General features: G+C 43.7%; 1 protein-coding gene across 1 annotated transcript in view; it reads right to left on the bottom strand.

Moving 5' to 3' along the window:
* TNRC6C (trinucleotide repeat containing adaptor 6C) overlaps positions 1-23,983 on the bottom strand; it is a 123,775-nt gene that overhangs the window by 50,243 nt on the left and 49,549 nt on the right. The window contains exon 4 of the mRNA XM_055089832.1: positions 4,293-4,619. Within this exon, the coding sequence (XP_054945807.1) occupies positions 4,293-4,619 (327 nt within the window). The remainder of the gene's footprint in view (positions 1-4,292; positions 4,620-23,983) is intronic.

Consider the following 23,983-nt stretch of genomic DNA (forward strand, 5'->3'; position numbering starts at 1 on the left):
GGCGATACGGGTTCGTGCCCCGGTCCGGGAAGATCCCACATGCCGCGGAGCGGCTGGGCCCGTGAGCCGTGGCCGCTGGGTCTGCACGTCCAGAGTCTGTGCTCCGCAACGGGAGAGGCCACGGCAGTGAGAGGCCCGTGTACCGCAAAAAAAAAAAAAAAAAAAAAAAAAAAAAAATCTTGTGGAGAAAGTGCTCCGAGTTCAGAATTCCGTCACTGGACAGCCTCCGAGACATCTCCTCCGTCAACTTCTATCAGTGGAAGGAATTATGAAATGCAGAACCTAGTGTAAGGTTTACTGACAACAATAATGAAAGTGTCCAAAAGAAAACGCTTATTGCCTTTTCTTCAGAACGGCAGGAAAACGAGGCTGCTTCCTCCGGGGTCAGACCCTGTGAGAAGCCCTGCCGAGCGGGGCAACCGGGGGGGCGGCGGCGCGGGGCCCGGAGCAGCTCCGCGCGCAGCGGCGGGGGCGCCATCTTACGCGTCGTCTGCGCGCCCCTCGCGCCCCGTCCGAGGCCCGGGAGAAGCAGCTGCTCTCTGCTCCGTGTCGGCTCTGTTTCTGCGGCTCGGCGGGCCGCGGGGGCGAAAGTACCTGCGGAGAGGGGCCGCCCACCCTCTGGAGACGCTACCTTGCGCGCCGAACGCCCGGGCGCCCGCATCTAGGGCGGCGCGGGTTCCCAGCTCCACCCTGTCGCCGCGCGCCCCGGGACGCCGGCTGTCGTCACCGGGAGGCTCCGTGCTGGCTGCGCCCGGCGACCTGCAGGCGCCCGCGGGGCAGGAGCTGGCGTTGCCCTTTCCTTCCCGGGAGGGAGCCGATCACCCCCTCCAGCGGGAGGGGCGGGGAGAGGCATCCGCGGAGAGGACCTGAAAGCTTTGATTATCTAATTGCAGCTGACACTAAACCGATCTTCCTGCCTCTTAAATTTCGTTCAATTGTCACAACCATTTTCACTTCAGGACCCAGTTACAGCAGCACCAGAGCCACTTTTCCTCTGTTTTTTGAAAGCCTGCCAAGAGTAAGGGCGCGTTGCCCATTGGCTGCATGCAAATAAACCGCTGCCCTTTCCTACTCCTTTGTGTTCCGTTCCTTCCTCTTTCCCGCTTTTCCTGAACACCCACTAAACGTTCTTCCTGAACACCCACTAAACGTTCGGCATACCAACACTAGCTATAATTTTCTAAATGAGCCCCATATGTAAACTGGCACGTGTCCAACTTCTTACTTTCCTGCTTCTAACTACAAAAGATCTAAGTAGCAAACACTACCCTGTGTTAATCAAAGCCTCAGTTTATGAATGTACAAAGTAGCCACCGAAACAATACATTGTTCTGCCTTAAGCGCAGCGAGAAAGAGTTTTTTCTTTTTTAAAAAAGATAAAAGCTTTCAAGTGTTTCAAGCCGGAATGACACTGCAGGTTGGCAAAAACATAGTCTGAATAGAAAATAACACTTTTCTGGAAGCTTAATAGGGTGAATCACTACACTTATATACGACTATATAATACACTTACCAGTTAAAATTTTTGCCAGTCGGCTAAGTGACAAGGTCACACAGGGGTCGTGGGTCTGGAAAACGAATCGGACCTGTCTCTTGACCACACTGCCACACTGCCTCCATGCCCAGGGACGCCCACCTAGGTCCCTGTGCTGATTCCACTAGGACACGGGATGGCGTCTCAGCAATGCTTTGCATTGACAAAATCCAGCGAGCTCTTTGGAAGCGGGTTTGAGTTGGAGATTCCAGGGAAGGGACCTTAGAAGTCTCATTTTAGGTGAGAAATGGAAGTACTGGCTGTGGCATAACCAGTGCCGGCTGCCAGTACTTCCCCTTCAGTTCAGTTCCTTTCACTTTGCTCAACTAGTCACACAGAGGAGGTTCAGACACTGTCCTTTTAGGATACAATACAGGTTACACAGTATACAGTGCGTGTGAGGCTGCATGTTGCGGACGAATGGAGTACCCTACAGCTTTAAGAGGAGCTTGAGGACAGAAATACTCAAGGGGCTTCACGGAGGGTGGGTGACTGTGATTTGCAGACAGAAAGGGGCAGGGCGATCAGGTGTGTGCATGTGCTGGGAAAGGCAACGCTGAGTGTGGCCTATTTGTGAAGCCATACGGAAACAATCCCAATCAGAATGGAAAGCAGGACCTGGGGACAGAAGGAAACATGCTGGCTGGACAAGGCTGGGAAGGGTACTGAGCCAGGCAGAGAGATGGAGACTACATTAGGAACTAGGAAACCAGGACAGGTTTCCGAGGGGACCTTTGAAGTTGTGATACCAGAGACTGCTGGTGAAGAGATGAAATTGGTGTAAAACAAAGACTTTTGCTTGGGAGCCAAAAAAAATCAATCATTTCTTATTTTATTAATATATATATATAGATTGATTCCATTTCTCAAGATGTTTTTATGTATAAAACGATGATTTAGTCTTCAATGTATATATTTTTAAAAGTACAAACAACTAGGAATAACTTTCTGGAGAAGGATATTATAATTACAGAGCCAAATATTCTATTAAAGAATATTACTTTCATATAAAATTTTACTGAATCAATTTCTTGATTACTTTCTACTTATCTAAGAAGATAGCAGTAACATCTTGCACCTCTCGCATTTGGTGAGAACACTGATGCCAGACTGCCAACTAATCTTATAACAATGAGATAAGCCCAGAAAAAAGCAGGGCTGTTACACTTCTTTTTCAGTTTTTCTATATAAGCATCTTAAATCAATACCCCAAGCTATACAGGTCTGACTATACAATCTTCGTCCCTGTTAAGATTGGTCGGAGGGCTTCCCTGGTGGCGCAGTGGTTCAGAGTCCGCCTGCTGATGCAGGGGACACGGGTTCGTGCCCCGGTCCGGGAGGATCCCACATGGCGCGGAGCGGCTGGGCCCGTGAGCCATGGCCGCTGCGCCTGCGCGTCCGGAGCCTGTGCTCCGCAACGGGAGAGGCCACAGCAGTGAGAGGCCCGCGTACCGCAAAAAAAAAAAAAAAAAAAAAAAAAAAGAAAAAGAAAAAGATTGGTCGGAGAACCATATTTCAGTCTAGAAAGCAACCATATGTTTGACTATAAACTGGTTGCAGTTAAGCAGATGGGATTATATTCAGTGAATATATTTGATCATTTCTTTTCTTCCTAGCTTTTTGCTGAAAATCACTGACCTACATCCCCTCTACCAGGAATTTAGCAGAAGAAAGTAAAGACTATTTGAAGAGACATGGCAAAGCTGTCTAAAAATATTTGTTCCAAATAAAACCACAAAGTCATGGTTTTGAGAAATTCTGCTATAAATACTTCTATGTCATGCTGGAATTATTCCCCATATAAAAAGGTAGCACATGAAGGAAAACAAATATTAATATGAATTGTGACATGTTTCTTTTAAATTCTAATCTAACACAAGAAGCCTCCTTGAATCTCTAATTACAGACCTGAATTTCACTACCATCAGCAAATACACTTTCCATGCTAGAACCATTGCCAATTGTTAGTTAAATTACTTGAAACGTAAAGATTTAAGAAAACAAGAGATTCATGGCAGTCAAACACATGTACTTAGCTCTCTTCCAAAAATTTCCCTAAAACTCCAGTAAAGATATTTTTAAAAGTGTAAATCCATGAGGTCAAGAAGATGGGAAGAGGAGAGAGAGGAGATGAGAGATGCTGACATTCTGGAAGCTGGAAAGCAAATGAGCAAGTGGCGAGCTCTCCCGGGAGCCCAGAGAAAGTTATCGTTGAACTGCAGGCAAGGACACAACAAGCAGCAGGCGGCATAGGGCCCCAGACGCCGCAGGGGCCGAGCACAGGGAGACAGCAGGCAGGGCTGCCTCAGGATGCTTGATTAAGTTACTTAGAAACACTGCTCCCCATAAAATGCTATTACCTCCCTGCACAGAAAGTATGTGTGCAGTCATGAGATATCCTAGTAACCTGAGGGAAAAGGGTTTTAATTTGAAGTGTTCACTGCAGGGTTCTAAAGCATCTGCCTTGACAGATTTATATGTACTGACACAGACCTTTAGCTTCTGGTGAACAACAAACTTAGCTGAAGTACCTAATGACATCTGAAAGTGTATGAGGAACAATATAAGTAAGCAGGGGGAACTAGAAGTAAACTTTAAAATCTAATTGAAATGAATCAATCTATCATCTAGCTAGCTAGCTTTACTAAGTGTATAGTAAACATGGATCAAAATATGTCCATTTCTATTTCTGGGCAGCAAGTTGAAAGTAGCAAACCAGTTCTCAGATAGAAAGAACGCCGGGTTCTGTGCGGTTTACCTGGCTGGGGCTTGCTGGGGTGCGGCTGTGCTCCGGCTCCAGGCAGCGGGGGAGGGCTCAGCCCTGCAGGCCCAGCACCCTGGGTGGGGCTCACGCTGGTCAGAGACCCTGTGGGCAGTGGCTGACCTCTCTTTAACAGCTGCTTCTGTTCTTGCTGGCGGAAGCGTGGAGGCACCTCGCGAGGCAGGTAACGGGATGCAGCTGGCTGCTGGCCGCCGGCAGACGCACGTTTGCCATTGCTGCTGCTGGAGAGAGTGCTGGTGGAAGTACTGGTACTGGTCCCGGCAGGTTGGGGCTGGCTTGAACAGGTCTTAGTAGGTTCTGGCACTAGAAGGAACAAAAGGAAAAGACCCCAACACTTTCGTATCACCTCCTTTAACCCAAACCAAAGAAAACAAAACCAAAAACTGAGAAAGAAATGACAATGGAGAGCTTTGGAATCGAACTGCACGAAAGCCCAGAGTTCCAGGCTTGAGACCCAGTTGTCCTATAAATGAACCTCGATCCTGAGCTGTAGCTCTTGGCCAGTTTCCTCATCTATTAGACAGGTGATCACGCAGGGTTAGAGCAGCAGCTCTTCAGCTTGAGCTGGAGTCAGGTTAAAGGCCTGATTCCTAGGCCCAGCCCGGGGAATTCACTTGGTTGGAAGGGAGGGGAAACTGCAAATCTGCATTTCTGATAAGTTCCCAGGTGAGGGTGATGCCCCGCGGCCTGGGCCCACACTTTGAGAACCACTGCTCTCAGTCTGTGTTTCTCAAATTTAAGGGGTCATTAGATGTCCGTGAATTTATATATATATATATTTGTTTTAATTCTGAAGACAATCTAAAAAAAAAAAACAATTATATACACACACACACACACACACACACACACACACACACACACACACACACATGCATATGCATTCTGGGTTATCTGAATAATTAAGGCATTTGTGGTGATGGTATCTATAGCACCACTTCACTCCTCTCAGATTTATTGGAAAAGAATGCAGGTGGGCTAATTTGCAAATGATGCATTAATTATATACACACACACACACACACACACACACACACACACACACACACATATATATGCATTCTGGGTTATCTGAATAATTAAGGCATTTGTGGTGATGGTATCTATAGCACCACTTCACTCCTCTCAGATTTATTGGAAAAGAATGCAGGTGGGCTAATTTGCAAATGATGCATTAAGTGAAAGCCAAAATGCTATCAGAGTATGCTGCAAAAACAAAGGTTTCACAGCAATGTAAACAGAAGAAAGGAGCAGGAGAGTTGAGTGACAGCCCTGCTAGGGAGCATGCCGAATGCAAAAGGTGATCTGAGTGGGAAGGGAGCACAGGCCTGTCAGGCGCCAAAGAATCTGAGCCTCAAGTTCATTTCCATCTTGAATTTGAAACATTAATATCCAGAATATTATGTTATCCTGTTATTTGAAAAAAAGTTTTCGACTTAATTTATAAATATCTTTGATTTCAGAGTTGAGTAAAAGCTATGTACAAAATGAGTTATACCTAGTTCTCTGTATATCTTGTTTGTATAAGTAGCATTTATAAAAACCTTTCCAGTCAACACTGTTTGCCTTTTATTATCCCTTGGGATCAGCCTGCATTTCTCACCTCCCACAATGGGTTCTGCTGTCCACCCCGCGACCCCACTGTACACAGTCAGTATCCACGAGGCCTCTGCCCACTGTTTTTCTGTCACCCTGCCTGGTAAACCCTCAATTCTGGATGAAGCCACTGTCACTGTCCACTCTCTCCACCCCGGACTCGGACTGCTCAGTCTCTCAAGAAAACAGAGCCGTGCAGTTTGGCATCTCTATGAACTCCTGGGCCCTAACCTCAGGACACGCTCAGTGCTTCCTGACCAGCCTATGATTTCCTGGGTCTGCCTGGTTCCACTGCTGTCAATGACTCTTTCAAAGACCTTCCACTCTCCAGTGATAATGCCTTTATCTCCCATCCCCAGAAGATAAACTGGACCTTATTCTCCAAAGAAATGAAGACCAGCAGGCCAAAATCAGGTTTCTGCTCCTACAATACACATCACACTGTTCTCTGTCCCACACTTCTGTTATTCCTATCCAAGGCTAGTATTATATTTCACCAATTCCAAGACTCACATTTCTTCACGTGTTAAAATCACTTGCATCGGCATGTGTCTTACCATCGACGGCACATCCCTTCCTCAGTGGCACATGAAATACTCGGGCATCTCACTGTCTATGGTGTCAGAGAGGCACCACAAGATGGCTCCCTCCACAGCTCTGGATCCCGTCTCAGGGACTTTGTGTGTCCTGGATCTTCAACTCATGACATTCTCCAGAGCAGATATAAAGGCTCAAAGTTGAAGACTGGGTCTTCGATTAATTCTTTGTTTTACAGATATTTATATTTTTGCTTCCAGGGCTTAGTAGATGGACATCGCTGAGTGTACAAGAGAAGAGAAATCTGGCCACTGAGTTCGCGTGTGGAGTGGAGAGCACATTTCCAACCGGTAACCAGGCCAGGATGTGGCCACCCTGCAACCAGGTCCTCCTGGTCAGCATTTAGACATGCCCACACCTCTGCTCTCTCCGGACAGCAGCGCTCCTGCCCTTCTCGACCCACGTCCCCCTCCCAACTTGTCTCCTTCTCCTCTCCTCCATCGCACTTCTGGTCCTGCTTCCTGACCTGCTGTGTGCCCCTCATCCAGGTCCTCTCACCCTCCTCTTCCTCCTTGACGCTGAAACCCTATGCCCCCCTGAGCTTCCTCTGCTTGCCCTCTCAGTCGTCTGTATTGGCGGTGACTGCTGTGGCTGTCCTGAGCCTCTCTTCCTGGGCCTCCACGACACTGGAAGTCCTTTCTTGGATTTCCTCTGACCTCTCCCGCCACTCTATTCTGCTCCCCAATGACGGGCTGCTTCTTCTGCCTCTTTAAGGTTCTGCTGCAGACACTAATCCTGGGTCATCTAATCTACTCACAACGCTTCATTTATCAACCCTGTGGTCCTGGTCTGAGACCTGGATGGCTATTAGATACCTACATCGAAGTCTTACGGGCACCTCAAAGTCAACGTGTCCCAAACGCTCATCAGCTTTCTCGATGCATTCTTCTTCCGAGTCTTCCCGTCGTTCTCCCGGCAAATGGCTCCAAGTCAGAAACCCGGGTTCCATTCTTGACTACTCCCCCTATCTCCCCAAACCTACATCCAACCAACCACCAAACGTTGACATTTCTAGCTCCTAAATGTCTCCCCTAAGTAGCCCTCAAACTACTCCATCAATTTCCATTCCTTCTGCCATGACCAGAGCCTGTTTCTAATCCATCATCCGCTGCGGCCAGCGTGGTCCTTCTGAGATGCAGATCGCCTCCCTGGTTTAGAAGGCTTCAGGGATTCCTATGGCCCTTAGGTTAAAGTCCAAGGTCCTAGGAGTTAGCTGTCCTAATGCCCAGTTTTCCAGCCCCCTCTAACTTCACGATGCTGAACTTCCTGCTTCTGGGCCACTGTGCCCCCTCTTTTGTCTAAACACCATGTATCATCAGTCCTAAAACAACATATTTCCGCATTTCAACATCTCTCAAACTGAGATGCATCTTATAATTGATGTTGTATGTATCAGTTTAAAAGGCAATGCTTTTTTTCTAAGTGGTGCATAAAATAATGCATAAAACAATTGATCATATCTCAGATTCAATAAAACATGGTAATTCCTAGTCACTCTTTAAATATCAAATTAAATGTCACTTGCCCTCAGAACCTTCCCTGTCTCTCCTAGGCCAGTTTGGGTGTTTCCCAATGCATTCAGCATTGTATGTTGCTTAGATGAACATCCATTACATCTTTTTTTTTTTTTTAAAGAAAGTGATAAAACCTATTATAGGTTGATTTTTAAGGCTTCCTTTTTTTTTTTTTTTTAAATTTTTGGCCGCGTCGTGCTGCATGTGGGATCCTAGTTCCCTGACCAGGGATCTAACCCACACTCCCTGCAGTGGAAGCACAGCATCTTAACCACTGGACTGCCAGGAAAGTCCCTATAGGTTGATTTTTAAATGTACAGGAGCCTTCAAATATATTTTTTCCTGGTATTGGCCTTTAGCTAATTAAAGTAGCAGAAGTTTCTAAGTATTTACCTAAATGAGTGGAAAACTTATGTCCACACACAAAAACCTCTACAGGAATGTTTACAGCACTTTTATTCATAATTGCCAAAAACTGGAAGCAACCAAGATGTCCTTCTATACGTGAGTGGATAAACGTGGTACATCCATACAACGGAATATTAGTGTTAAAAAGAAATGAGTTATCAATCCATAAAAAGAAATGGAGGAACATTAAATGCATTTTATTAGGTAAAAGAAGGCAGTTTGGAAAGGCTACATGCTCTATGATTCCTATCATATAACATTCTGGAAAAGGCAGAACTACAGAGACCATAAGGCACTCAGTGGTTGAGAGGGGCTTGGGGGAGAGGGAGGGATAGCAGGCAGAGCCCAGGAGCCTTTTAGGGCAGTGACACTGTGATACTGTGAGACTGGATACACAACATTAGGCATTTGTCAGAACTCATCAACTGTACAACACAAAGAGTGAAGGCACAGGTAAACTTTGGACTTCAGTTAATAATAATGTATCAATACTGGCTCATCAATTGTAACATATGCACCACACCAAGGCAAGATATTAATAATAGGAGACACTGAGGGTGGGTTGGGGGTGGAGAGATGGAATATATGGGAGCTCTTTATTTTCTGCCCAGTCTTTCTGTAAACCTAAAACTGGTCTAAAAAATGAAGTCTATTAACTAAAAAGACAAAAACCGAAAAGCAGAGAAGCAAATTTGATGTCTCTCTCACTTTCCATTAGGACTTTGAAAACGAAATTGACAGCAGAGTAGAGGTACATTTGTCTGGGAAACTTAGAACCACTAAATTTATTTAAAAACATGTAATCAGCATATCAATTCACTTAACTGCACATTTTAATGTATCTGGCCCAAAGGTTTTATTCTAGACCTTGCAGTTGCTTCTTAGGAAGCTCAGAGTCTGAATGCAATTGGTTCTTTCCTTTTACTACAAAATTCAAAAGAAGCAGAAGAAGAAAAGGAGGAAGAGGAGGAGAGGGTGGAAGGAAGCAGGAGAACCATTAGCAAGTACAGAGAGCTCTACCTGCCCGTGTTACAAAACGCTGTTTCTCTTTTGTAGTAACCGACATCGGCTGGCCAGCTACTACCAGGCACGGCGCTTCCACCCATCATCCTGCCTGTTCCAAGGCTGGAAACGAAGAAAACCTACCTGAACTCAAAACATGGAGGAAACAACTGGCAAGGACTCGGAAGCAAAGAACCCACACTGAGCCTAAGCAATCACCCCGTCCTACCCGCATCCACACAGACCCCCCTCGGCCCAGGTCTGCTAACCAAGATGACAGCCGCTGTCAGGACTGGTCCTCCATGACACACTGCTGTTGTCTTTTCAAAAATATCAAAGGACAAATTCAGGGCTATTCTTCTTCAAAACCTTTAGAGGAAAAGGAATTCATGATACAGAAATGAAGAAATAAATGAATATTATCAGTTACTACTTTTGAATCTAAACAACCAGTTCTAAGTTGTTTGATATGAAATACTCAGTTTTCCTTGTGTTATCTGCCTGATGCATTATGTGTAGTCCTTTTTATATCTAAGATAGCCTCTTTTTTTGAATTTTATTTTATTTTTTTCTAATGCAGCAGGTTATGTTATCTATTTTATACATATCAGTGTATACATGTCAATCCCAATCTCCCAATGCATCCCACCCCCACCAGCCGTCCACCCCGCTTTTCCCCCTTGGTTTCCATACATTTGTTTTCTATATCTGTGTCTCCATAAGATAGCCTCATTCTAAGAGTGAAAGTACTCTAGGCCAGTCTTCCCTTTCCGTGTGAATAACTGCTGATTAGGGCAGGAGCCAGCAGGTGAACTAAATGTTTCTTACATTTTTAAAAGGCAGGGAAAAAACAATGAAGAATATGTCACAGAGACCATATATATATATATATATATATATATATATATATATATATATACGAGGAAAAGTATGACCAGCTCCTGGTGTAGGGACTAGAAACTTCTTGTACTATTAGATTAAGCATCAGACATATAAATCCCTTAGGGGAAAAATCCAAGTAATGTATGCCAAAGTCTTGTGTGGGCATTGTTTTGTTTTAATAAATAAATAAGAATAACTAGCTAATTAGTTTCATGTCTCCTCTCCAATAGTGAGGCTCACCCTCTTTATGATTACTGAATGAAGGGTAATATGATGCTATTACTCAAGAAAACAAAGGGAACACTTCCAGTTGAAGAGATTATTTAATCACTCTCTTAGAAACCCAGGTGCTTTTAATATAGCCTAGCACTGAGCTTGGAGAACAGGACGCACTCTCTGTTACACTGTCAACACAGACTGGATGAGCTGCTCACCTCTTCTTCTTCCTATTTGCTCTGCTGGCCCTCTGACCAGAAGCAAGAAGCAGACGTCGAATCTTTGGCTTCATTGCTCTGCCCTGGACTCTCCGGGGAGGCCATCCAGGTTCCTGATTATGACCATCATCTCTAGGCTGACACCCAAATACTGTCTGTTCTATCTTGCCCCCAGCTCTAGTTCAGCCTTGATCTTCAGTTGTGTACTGGACGGTGATGCTTGGAAGCTGTCACTCTTTGGGTACTTTCAAGTACCCAAAGGCCAAACAGGATTTCCTGGTCTGAGCCCAGGATGGTGCTGATTGTTGTAGGAAGGCACTGAAGCATAAGGTGTTTCTCACCTAAGTGAACCAACAATCAACAGGGGAAATAAAAGTTACAAGACGCAGAAGCATGTGGTATAGACTGGAAGTTGATCTCTTAGAGGAAAGATAACCGTGTACTGCCCAACATGGTAGCCACTAACCACATATGGCTACTGAGCACTTGATGTCTGAACTGAGATGTGCTGTTAAGTACATACACACTGCATTTCAAAGAGTTAGTACACAAAAATCTCATTAATTTTTATATTGATGTTGTATTGAAATGATAAAATTTTGAGCATATTGAATTAAAAATATTAAAAGTAATCTCACCTGTTTCTTTTTAGTTTTAAAATGTTGCTGCTAGAATATTTAAAGTTCCTTATGTGGCTCACATTTGTGGCCTGAATTCTATTTCTACTGAACAGCGCTGGTCTAGAAACAGCACTGTCTTCTTGAAGGAGTTAAAGTTTGAGTTGGCTTCTCAGAAATACGTTAAATTTAAATAACTATCTGTTTTCATAAAAGACCATCAATCGTGGTAGATCACAAGCCTTTTCGGGTGAGAGATTTTCCCTTACAACTCTGTACCAACTGAAGTACTAGCACCTTATCTCACAAACAGAAAAATGTCACTAGATATTTGCAAAGTAGCAAGCGAGACCAAGGGCCCAGAGTACAGAGCAAGCACAGTATTCCCAATTTACCCACACACTCACTCTCATGGTTGTATTTCTAGCTGCCTGAGATACTAGTGTTATGGCTGGTGGTCTTGGGGCGGGGGAGTCACCCTGGATGCTGAGGAAAAGGAAGAGAAGCGTCACTCAGCAGAGGGACGCGGGAGAGGGAACCAAGAATTCTGACCCTGCCAAGCTGCACCTCTGGCCTCTTTTTCATGAGATAGTGATAAACCTTCTTTAAGCTAGTATTTTTCAGATCTTTGAAACTAGCAGGCAACTAACAATCTCAACTGAGAAATAGAGAATCTTAAAATCTGGATCTATTCTTAAAATACAGATAAATCAAACGGTCAGTTTTGACTATCCATACTCTCTTCAGATCCAAATTTCTCAATCTATCGCTGCCCAAAGAACTAGGCTAGGGTATCAAAGCAATTCTGACATTCCTCTTCTCAAACAGACCAGGATCTACGGTGATACCTCAATGACAGAGTCTCACAAACCAGTCGACCTGACACATCACTATTTTCACACAGTAGAACACAGTAAGGCAATGGGAATTTTAGCTTGATTCAAATGGATCGTCAACAAATGATTTGTTTTATTTAGAAGAAACTAGAATAGCAACCAGTGACTACCTACATAGCTAATAAAGAACTTCCAGCAAGCTGGACACTGGTTCCTTTCTTTAATAAACCTTGACTTTTTTCTTTTAAATGAGAGCGACACCTGCTGGCGAAAAGGTAAGGTGTTAAATCCTTATATAAGAAAGCAAGTCCTTTCGACAATTTTCTTTCCAAGAAACAATTTTCTGCTTTCAGTTAAAAATTTCAGGGGACATTGTCACACCAGGGTCCAAAGAGTTTATAAATTCCTACCATTGCTTTTCCAAAACAACACGCCACAGTATGGGCAGGAAGTTTAGACTGTCCTTTCAGGTCTCTGGGTGACTTCAGGAAGGATCTCCTTTCAAACTTTTGTACTACACCTTGCTATCTCTAGGAGACCAAGACAGAAGGCTCTGCCCCTGCTGACCCAGACTCCTTAACTTTTCTTCTACTCTGGACTACCCCGTTCTCTCTTCTGCTTCTCTAGCCATTTTACATGGCCCAAGCCCCAAAACTGCCATCTGGACGCCCCCCACCCCCCAGACCCCCTGGCCTTCCTTCCACTATGCTATCCACACCTCTGTACCATCCCAACCTTCGGTCTGGTTTCCAGACTGCCTAAAACTGCAGGCTCAGAAAGCGACGAGTTCTGTACCCACTTATGCTATTCCAAGCCCCTACTGCTGCTAACATTCCTCTTAAAATCTAACGTGGTCTGCCCAAAAGTCCCTTTAGTAACTGTTTCCAACTTTCCCTACCTCTTCCAAATCCTGATATCCAGCCCCTTCTCTCAATCTCTGGCTGGGACTCTAGGTTCCTGAGATCGATGCTACTCACTCACTCACACACATGAAGACTTTCTACAGCCCAGCTCCAGGTGCTGGGACCTTCCAGTGAACAAAAAAGGCAGTCTCCCACCTCCTCACCCCCTCCGCTCACATCTCAGCAGGGGAAAACGACAATGAACATGATGCATTTAAGGTAAGTAGTCATCGGAAGGTGCTAAGTGCTGTGAAAAACGAGGAAAGCTGGGCAGGGTAACTAAGGGCTCAAGCTGACTTTTCTCATGTTATCTGCCTATCATTTGCACGCCCCACATGTGTCAGTATCTTCATTTATCCTCTCTTTATTTACTTATTTAGGAAATATATAATGAGCGCTTATTTTGTGCCAGGCACTGGGTGTGTTGAGGAAAATAAATAGATATGGTTCCCATCCTTGTAGTTTATAGTCTAGTAAGAGACACTATCTTAAAAATGATTCCACAAATATACAAGTTGCCACAAGCACGATAAAAGTGATAGGATAAAAGAACCTAGCTTAGGTTAGGGACTCAGAGAAAGCTCCTCTGAGGAAGTGACAACTCAGCTGGGCCTGGAAAACTGCTGGCTGGGTGGAGCATGTCTGCGAGCTCACTCTCACCAGCTGGGACAGGGCATGGGAGGGTCTTGAAATGGGAAAGGGCTTCCGTGCTTTCAAGGTCTGAAACAAGGCTGGTGTGGCTGGAGCTTAGGGCCCAAGGAAAGAGCTGCTGGACACAAGGCTGGAGAGGCAGGCGGGGGCTTTGTAAATATTCTGGATCCCATAACTTGGCCGACAGCTAGAAGAGCACTCGGGGCAGCCTGTGCAGGGCGACCCCGTGGTGTTCCTGTCCCGGCTGCAGCACGCTGACAAGTCTGGAGCCTCCAGTTTTGGGCAGAAGTTCTCTGGGGACAGGCTCCTCTGATTACAAACTCACAGAGAGTCCAGGATGTTGTGACCATCACTGGCTGTTTAAACTCAACAAGCAGGTGACCTTGATCAAGAACCTGTCTGTGCAGGCTCCAGAGCCAGGTGGTCCTGCCTGACAGCACCTTCCCAGCAGCCATGGCCCAGAGCAGCAGCGCCCTCATTGTCTTGTTCTATAAACTTGGGAGGTTTGGTTCCTGCTATGAGGTTATCTTGTGCTGCTTATGAGAAACTTAACAGAGCAGGGGAGGGTGGGGTGCCCAGTGTGTTGAGGTGTTTCCATCTTATTACCCAAGTCATACTACAAGACATTCTTTGTAAAAAAAAAAAAAATTTATTTGGAAATATTTAAGATGTACAAAAAGGCATAAAGACCAAATAGTCAACAAACCTCCATGGACCCAACCTCCAGCTTAAGAAAGAAAATGTCGCCAATCCCACCAAGGGCTCTTCTCTTACCCTCCCTGGCTTCAAACTCCACCTCCCCCCAGGAGACTGTGGCCACGCGCACTTTGGGGTTTATCATTCCCATGTGCTTCTTCTCTTCAGATGCAGTGTAGTGGCTATGGGCATAGACTCATCTATTTAAATCTCAGCTCTGCCACTTACTGGCTGGTGACCCTGGGTAAGTCACTTAACTCTCTGTCCCTCAGTGGTGCCACTTGTAAAAATGTAGGTAAGTGGAGGATGAAGTGAGGGTAACAATACCTCACTGAGAGGGTTCTTTGAGGAGTGAACATTAATACATGTAAAGAGTCGTTTAGAATAGTGTTGGGCACATAGTGAGTGCATGATAAGTGTTTATACTATGTTACAGAAAAAAATTCAATGACACTTGTTGAAATAGTAAAGCAGAGTTGATACAGGACCATCACAACGGGACCACTGTAATGGGATTTTACAGTGTGGGAGAGAGATTGGGCTCAATTCGGAATATAGCATGGGCAAGTAGGAACTGAGGGCAAGGAGCAGGGGGTGAGGGTGTCAGTGGATGGAAAATACTAAGAGGAAACATCAGGGGTGAGGGGGTGTTCTGGCTAAACCAACCTAACAGGATTCTTGCTGCAGGCAGGTGGGGTGGGTGTGGTCGTCAGACATCACCTGGGCGATGGTGGAGGAGGAGGAAGGAATCTGGTTAAAGTGACCCAGCGGGGCTCTTGCTAAAACTAGATTTTTACAGGGAGGTGCAGAGATGGGCCTAAGAGAAGGTCCAGGAGCCTGAGAAAGGTTTGGCCAAAGAATCTTTGTCAGTCTTAATAATCCTCCTCCTCTCAGAAGCAATGGGAGGTATTTTAGGCTGACTAAAAACAAAAGCCAACTTACATTAAATGAACTGCAGATGATAAAGTAAACAGGGAAGAAGAGAGGCAACACTCAAAGAGGTTAGGCCAGGCGACAGCTTGGGACAGACAATGACCGTTGTACTCAGGATCATCGGAGCACTAGATCTCCAGTCTGGCCCTAGACCTCTCCTGTTAATTTGGGTCTCTCATTTCCACGGTTTGAAAAGTGTGAAGCACTATACAAATGTTATTAATGAACAGCCATCCCAGCCTTTTAAAAGCAGCAATCAAAGGTGCCTGCTCCCCGACAGGCACACCAGCGACAGGCACACCAGCGGCAGGCCCCGCAGGGGTCAGTTCACAGCTGCAAGGAGGCATGTGCGCGAGGGACCCGGCAGTGACCAGGCGCTCCGTCCGCTGCGCCAGCTCCAAGTGTAAGCCCGGCCCTGGAGGTGCTGGAAGTCTCCGCCTGGGGTCCCGGTTCCTATCACTGTCTTGGTGGTGGGGAGAGGCAACACTGGTGGCAGCTTCCTGACGGCTGCGCTGCGGCAGTGACACTGTGCTCTTGAAGCCAGCAGTACCAGCGGGGCCTTCTGACTCTTCCCCAGGGAGCAGCTCTTCTGGAGGACCCTTTGGGGAGTCATATCTGCCTCCCAGCCTAGGGCACCACCCACCCCCCCAATGATTTTATAAGCACCCAATCCCCTGTACTTAAACTCATTTCTGCTTAAAATAGCTAGAATGGTTTCTATACCTTTCAATTCAGCTCTGGTTAAGAGCACAGATTTTTTTTTTTTTTTTTTTTTAGCAAGTAGGACATTTAAATCTTTCACTCACCTACACGGTATCACAGTATATGGTATGAGCTAGATATTCAACTAATGGCATTTACTGTAACGGGACTTACTATGTACACCTGGATTAGACTCTCAGAGGCTACCTCCATTAGCCTAAAGTATGCTGACAAGTAGGCATGCAATGGATTCTAAAAGTATATTTTAAAAGTAAGTTTTATAGGTAAATGTTAACCTAAAGGGACGTTTTAACCTACACATTTCAATACGTCTTATTTCTGAAATTTGGATGCTTCTACAATTGGTGTATAAATTTAACACACTTTCCTCATTCACCCTCCAACTCCATCAATAAGACATTATTAAATCAATGGTATGCCCTATAATTGATGGTATCTTAGAACTTAAGACACATGTTTTTATATGATAAAGCACAGAATTTCTCTTATGCATAAGACACCACACAATGACAAAAAAGGAAAAATATTTTAAAATCATGCATTAATTCTAGCCATTTCAGAATATATACTCCAAGATTCAGAGTTTCTTAAAAATTTAAATTTACTGAAATGTATGTTAACTGTTTGCAAATTGTGACTATGAAAGAGAACTATTCTCCTGTGCTGAAATAATCAGTGATTCCGAGGAATATTTTCATTATTAAAATTACTTCTGTAACCTCTACAGCAACAAACATTGTAACGAGACGTTCCCTTAGAACAACAGAGATGCAAGGAGAAGACAGCTATGAGCATTGGTCCATCTGCTGTGTTTATCGCAGTCCCGGTGGGGTACAAAGCAGTGGCCTTCTGTTTGTTCTGTTGATGGCTTCTGGCTGATCTGTCACCATAGCAACTTTTAGAGTCCAACTCAAATGAGCACAAATTCATTAGCTACTAACTACATTAACTTCGTGTCTGCTGCTAATGAGAAATGCTGTTCAGAGTTATTTTCTATTCTAATGGATTATAGTTATCTCTCTGAAAGGTATTAAATTAAATTAAACGCTACTCTTAACGTATCAGACTGGATAATATGTTACAGTAAAATTATTTTAATAAAGGCTACTAACAATAAGAATCATTTCATTAAAAGGTTACCTTAGGGACTTCCCTGGTGGCGCAGCGGTTAAGAATCTGCCTACCAGTGCAGGGGACACGGGTTCGATCCCTGGTCCGGGAGATGCCACATGCCACGGAGCAACTAAGCCCATGTGCCACAACTACTGAGCCTGTGCTCTAGAGCCCAAGAGCCACAACTACTGAAGCCCATGTGCTTAGAGACCATGCTCTGCAACAAGAGAAGCCACTGCAATGAGAAGCCCGCGCACCGCAACAAAGAGTAGCCCCCGCTACCGCAACTAGAGAAAGTCTGCGCACAGCAATGAAGACCCAACGCAGCCAAAAAAATAAATAAAATAAAGAAATAAATAAATTGAAAAAAAAAAAAAGGTTACCTTGTTTTGGTCCTTGGATTCTTCTACTCTAAGAAAATGTATTACTTGTCACACCGGCAAATGTTTCTAGGTTCTTTTAAACGTCGGCTAGCTGATTTAGAAAATCAAAATTGAAAATTTTGATAACAGCATATGTTAAAGCCAAGTAGCCAATACAGCATTAACATATATTGGCTTTTCTATAACCTTGTCAATACGGACCATCAACTGAAATACTCCCCAAAGAGGTGACACACTGGACAGACGTGAAGGGTAAAGAAAGTCCAGTGAGTGTACAGCTTCTATGTCTGACCTCTTCTCTCTACACGCAGAATCATCTGGAGCTGAATAAGCTCTGGAAGCAAACAGCAAATCCAAAATCTCATGAAACAGAGGTTTTAAGTGGGATTATGTCTCACCAGTGTTCCAGTGTTCTCCCAGGACATGTATATTGCCTTGTGCAGGAGGGCTGTGTGCGTGTGTCTTAATAAATTAATAAATTGTGGAAATGAACTTACTTACGAAACAAAAACAGACACACATAGACAACAAACTTACGGTTACCAAAGGGGAAAGGGGGTGGGGGAGGGATAAATTAGGAGTTTGGGATTAGCAGATACAAACCACTATACAGTGGGTTGGCCAAAAAGTTTGTTTGGGTTTTTCTGTACTGTCTTATGGAAAAACCCAAATGTAAAATAGATAAACAACAAGGTCCTACTGTATAGCACAGGGAACTATATTCAATATCTTGTAATAACCTACAATGGAAAATAATCTGAAAAAGAAATATGTATAACTGAATCATTCTGCTGTACACTTGAAACACTGTAAATCAACTACACTTCAATAAAATAAGTAAATCATGGAATAGCAATAATCCTGAGATGTTTTTTCCCCCACAAAGTGCAAAATCCTACATCCTGCCAGAAGAGGGAGCCCAAGTTTCTCCAACATTTAGTCAGAGAAGGCAGGGGACGGGGAGGGAAACTGCCCACTCTGCTAATTTATTTTGAAAAGCCTCCTTACTGTTCTTAGGAAAAGGAATGTTCCACCTCTCTCACGCCCTGGTCTCCATCTACCACTTTCGCCTCATCTCACACCACTCTCTCCCCCTTGCTGATGGCTCCTAGGCCCTGACGGCTTTTTGTTTGTTTAGGGTCCAGCCAGCCAGCCAGCCTTTGCGCGCACTGCTCCCTCTGTACGTGGGAGCCCTTCGCCCTCTCTCTACTCTCCCAGGCCTAGGTTCTCATCATCCTTCAGATCTCAGTTGAAGCAGCACTCAGTTGCCTTCCCTAATCCCAGCCTAGTCCAGGCTCCTGTGTTCTGTGCTTTTATTAATCAATGCTCCTCTCCTTCACGGCAGTTGGTAATGATACCTATAGCATTGTGACTGATGTTTATGTCTGTTCCCTATAAGACTCTAAGTTCCAGGAGAGTGGGAAATATATCTCTTTGTTTTTTTAATAAATTTATTTATTTTTAATTTAATTTTATTTATTTTTGGCTGTGTTGGGTCTTCGTTGCTGCACGCAGACTTTCTCTAGTTGTGGCAAGCAGGGGCTACTCTTCGTTGAGGTGTACGGGTTTCTCACTGCGGTGGCTTCTCTTGTCGCAGAGCATGGGCTCTAGGCGCGCAGGCTTCAGTAGTTGTGGCGTGCGGGCTTCAGTAGTTGTGGCTCGCGGGCTCCAGAGTGCAGGCTCAGTAATTGTGGCTCACGGGCCTAGTTGCTCCGTGGCATGTGGGATCCTCCTGGACCAGGGCTCGAATCCATGTCCCCTGCATTGGCAGGAGGATTCTTAACCACTGCGCCACCAGGGAAGCCCCTATATCTATTTTAAAAATCTTTTTCTCCCCACAGTGAACAGCACAGCGCAAGGCAAATAGTAGGTGTTTAATAAATATCTGCTGGATCAGATGGTTAGCGGCCTGGTTGGCCTCTGGGCTCTGCCCACTCTGTCAACACGAGCCCTCCTCCCTACCCTCACCCATCAGCTTAGCATCTGCAGGCTGAACTGTGCAGCGGTCTCACTGCACCCGCTGCCTCCAGCTCTCTCTCCAACTGTTTAATCCACCTTCAATCTGGTGCTTTCGGTGATCTTTCTAAAACATAAATCTCATGATGTCACTCCCCCACTCAGAACTCTCCAATGACTCTCCTTTTTCATAGGGTAGGCTCACACCTGATGGATGGGTTTGGGATAACTGGCATAAGGCATCCCTCCTCGTCCTTGTCTCCACAGCTAAGTTAGGGGCCACTGGGAAGAGCAGCCCAGCTCCAGCATGCATTTATCTCACTCTCAATCAGTACTGTCCTTTCCCCCAGTTTTCTCACTTATTTTTAAAAACAGGTCATCTTTTCTCATAGAAATATAAATATAGGACAAAAAGATGATCAAATGAATGTAACTTAAATCCTTTCAGGTAGAAGATGTGGGATAAATAATTCACAACACCCAGCACATTTTATTGCATTCACTTGTTATATATCCATTTGCTAATACAGCCAACTCTTCCCATTAATGTATCTCTTTGAGAACAGAGAACTTATCTCTGCTGTCTGATAGGTATTTATAAACTATTTATTAAATTAATTAGTGAACTAACTTGACAACTCTAGGTGATAAAATTTGACTAATATTCAGCTAATTTATTAATGCAATCTTTAGTATGTTAAAGCTAGATGAAATGTGATCACAATGGAAAGTGCATATTTTCTGACATAACTATCATACAAATAACTGCAGGCACAGAAAGAAAGGGAAATGACTGAGGCATGCAGAAAACTAAGCTGCAGTGATGAGACTTTCCGGTCGAGTCTAGGGGCCAATTTAATATTAGAAACCAATCTGGAGGCAGAAAGCAAACAACTCAGGAAGCAGTGGCCAAATATTTGAATACACATCCACCAAAGAAGATACGGAGATGGCAAAAAAGCACATAAAAGTAATGTTCAACATCATTAGCCGTTAGGGAAATGCAAATCAAAACCACAAGGAGATTCCACATCTATTAGAAAGGCTAAAATTATGAAGACTGACTTTCCAAGTGTTGATGAGGATGCAAAGAACTGTGAAATGGGACAATCACTGTGGAAAAGTTCTGCAGTTTCTTGAAAAGTTACACATCCATCTGTTATAAGATCTGGCCATTCTACTCCCACAGATTTACCAAAGAAAAATGAAAGTATATATATATAACCATATAGAGATTTGTACATGAATGTTCATAGGCTCTTTACTCATCATTGCTAAAAACTGAAAACAGCTCAAATGTCCATGAACAGACGAATGGATAAACATGTTGTGAAAAATCCAAACAATGGAATACTACTCAGAATGGAATAAAAAGGAAGGATCTCCTGATACACGCAACAGCAGGGATGCCTCTCATAAGTGTTGTTAGGCTGAGTGCAAGCGGCCAAGGGTGCATACTGTATGATTCCGTTTATGCAGTAGTCTAGAAAACCTTCTGCAGTGACAGAAAGTAGATCAGTGTTTTCCCAGAGACTGGCAAGGGGACAGAGGGGTAGGGGAGTTGGGTTGGGAAGGGGCACAGGGGTACTTTCAGGGGTGATGGATGCTGTCTTGATTTCAGGGATGGTTTCCCAGGTGTGCCCATGCCAACATTTATTAAACTGTTCTCTTTAAATACATGCAGTTTATTGTATGTCAACTAAAACCCAGTAAAGCTCTTACAAAAAAAAAAGAAAGCAATCTGGGCAAACAAATGATTTCTCAGAAAGCAGATTGCCAGCTTCCTTTAGAACTATAAACTATAACTTTATGCCTGGAGATCATGATTATGTTTAACACTTGAGTGAAGCTATCTATGCTAAATAGAGATGCGGACTTCACCTGAGACCTATCCAGAAGATGCAGCTGAAGGGGCTTGTAACAGACAACAGATTATCACTGGGTTTACTTCCTTTCCTCTAAAATTTGATCAAGAAAGAATATATATATATATATATATATATATATATATATATTTCCTTAGGTTTTTTTTTTCCAATAAATTTTTATCCTTTTAAATTGTCTACATATTTAGGGGACAAATACCACATCTTAATATACTTTCTTTTGTTCCCATGGAAAAAATATTCATGCATTTATTATATCTTCCTTCCCTAGAGATTTAATAGTAAAATTAAATAATTCCTTTAAACAGAGAGCAATGCAGTTAAAGAATGACATAGCTAATACTGAAAATCCTATAAGATACCATCCCATAAAGATCCCTCATATAACAAATCTCTTAGGAATTTCTTCCAGTCTTATTTGAAAATATCCTAAGTTACTTCTTAAAAGGAACTCACACAGTACTGATGATACATAAACAATACCTACGTCTCCAGTCCCTTCACATGATAGCGGAAAAAATATATCACTGACAACCAGAAGATGAGGGTTCTAGTTCTAGTTCTGCTACTAACTAGCTGTCAAAACTTGTACAAATCATTTAACCTCTTTGAATCTCATTTCCCACCTAACAGGAATTGGATAATCTCTAAGGATCCTTCAAGCTCTAAGATTTTATTAATCTTGTAGACAGGCAAATAAAATGCCTTTTTTTTTTTTTTTGCGGTACGCGGGCCTCTCACTGTTGTGGCCTCTCCTGTTGTGGAGCACAGGCTCCGAACGCGCAGGCTCATGGGCCCAGCCGCTCCGCAGCATGTGGGATCTTCCTGGACCAGGGCACGAACCCGTGTCCCCTGCATCGGCAGGTGGACTCGCAATCACTGCGCCACCAGGGAAGCCCAAAATGCCATATTTTATAGAAAATATTGTGCTAAGCACGCTGACTAGATTTTCAGGTGCTGCTTTTAAGAGTAACTCATATACTCAAAATAACGTTTGCTTTGGTTATGTGGATGTGAACGTGAATACATGTAAATTCAAGGAATCTGGCCAATTTTATTACACAGTATAACTCAGGAAAACACAGATCTGCTGCTTTATAAATACTAACTGCTGATTATTGTGTTGAGACCCCTGAAGGACTGAGCAAACAGCAATCAACTGCCTCAGCTAAAGAAAAGTGCCACCTAATTGGTGAGGTGCAGAAATCTGGGTTCATTTGTTTGTTTTTATCTATATCTGACTATGAAATCTGGAAGGCATGCTTTAAACATCAATTCTCACTTTTTTCACTCATGTTGAGGGAAAGCTTTATAAATATATGTTTAGGGAATTCCCTGGTGGTCCAGTGGTTAAGACTCCACGCTTTCACTGCTGAGGGTGCAGGTTCAATCCCTGGTCAGGGAACTAAGATCCCACAAGCTGCACAGCTCAGCCAAAAAAAAAATATGTGTATATATATATATATATATATATATGTCTAGAATGAGCCTTAATAGCAGTACAGCACAGTGACCCCCCCCAAGCCCTTATCACTCAACATAGGCTACTGAAAGAATATGCTTTCAATTGATTTACATTAACAAAAGCATATAAAAGTTTGCTTAAAATTAACAATTAGAAACTGAATGCATGAAGAAGCTGGATACCTGATTGCAAACCTTATAGTCCTTTCAAGCAAGATTAGGAAACTAATTAAAATGTATAAATTTTTAAAAGTATATGACTCAAAACCATGAATCATTAATCATAGGAGGTTTGAGCCATGTTGGGTCATCAAAATATTCACTTTTATACATGATATAATTAACTTTGAGCTTTTTGTATGAAAACTTATCTTTCTATTTTATGAACTTGAGAAAATCTGGCTAAAACCACTAAATTAAATTCACTTCACATTTAGGAATATTATAGTTAATCCTAAAAAACCCCTTTAAATCCAGGAAAAAACCCAGAAGACAATACGGAAAATTTAGGCTCATAAGGTCATCACATCACATATAAAGCTATTATTTTCTCTGCCCAAATTAAGGGCAATGCCTCAAATAAAGAACAGAGATTACTGATTACCAAAGCAAAACCCATTATAAAGTGTCCAACACTTAGACACTAGCTACTCCACAGCAGGGATACAATACACAAGTTAATGGTGTTTCGAAACAGGATTATACCTGATTCCTCTTCCCCCTAACTATGAGAACATCTAGGGTCTCACTAAGGCATTGTGTTCAGCTGGCTCTTTCATTGGTCACCAATGCAAAGACAATGTTTAGAAGAATTTACTAAGGACTGTTTTGTTTCTGAATAGGCTTATACAGAGGTTTTCAAGTTGCTTAGTGCAGCTCCTTGAGGGGCAAGGGATGGGGAAGTGTTTAATTAGGGGTAGCACTAGAGAGTCCATATAAAATGCATATTTATGGGGGCTTCCCTAGTGGTGCAGTGGTTGAGAATCCGCCTGCCGATGCAGGGGACACGGGTTCGTGCCCCGGTCCGGGAAGATCCCACATGCCGCAGAGCGGCTGGGCCTGTGAGCCATGGCC

The sequence above is a fragment of the Physeter macrocephalus genome, chromosome 14 (genome assembly GCF_002837175.3).
Source record: "Physeter macrocephalus isolate SW-GA chromosome 14, ASM283717v5, whole genome shotgun sequence".
NCBI classification, from domain to species: Eukaryota; Metazoa; Chordata; class Mammalia; order Artiodactyla; family Physeteridae; genus Physeter; species Physeter macrocephalus.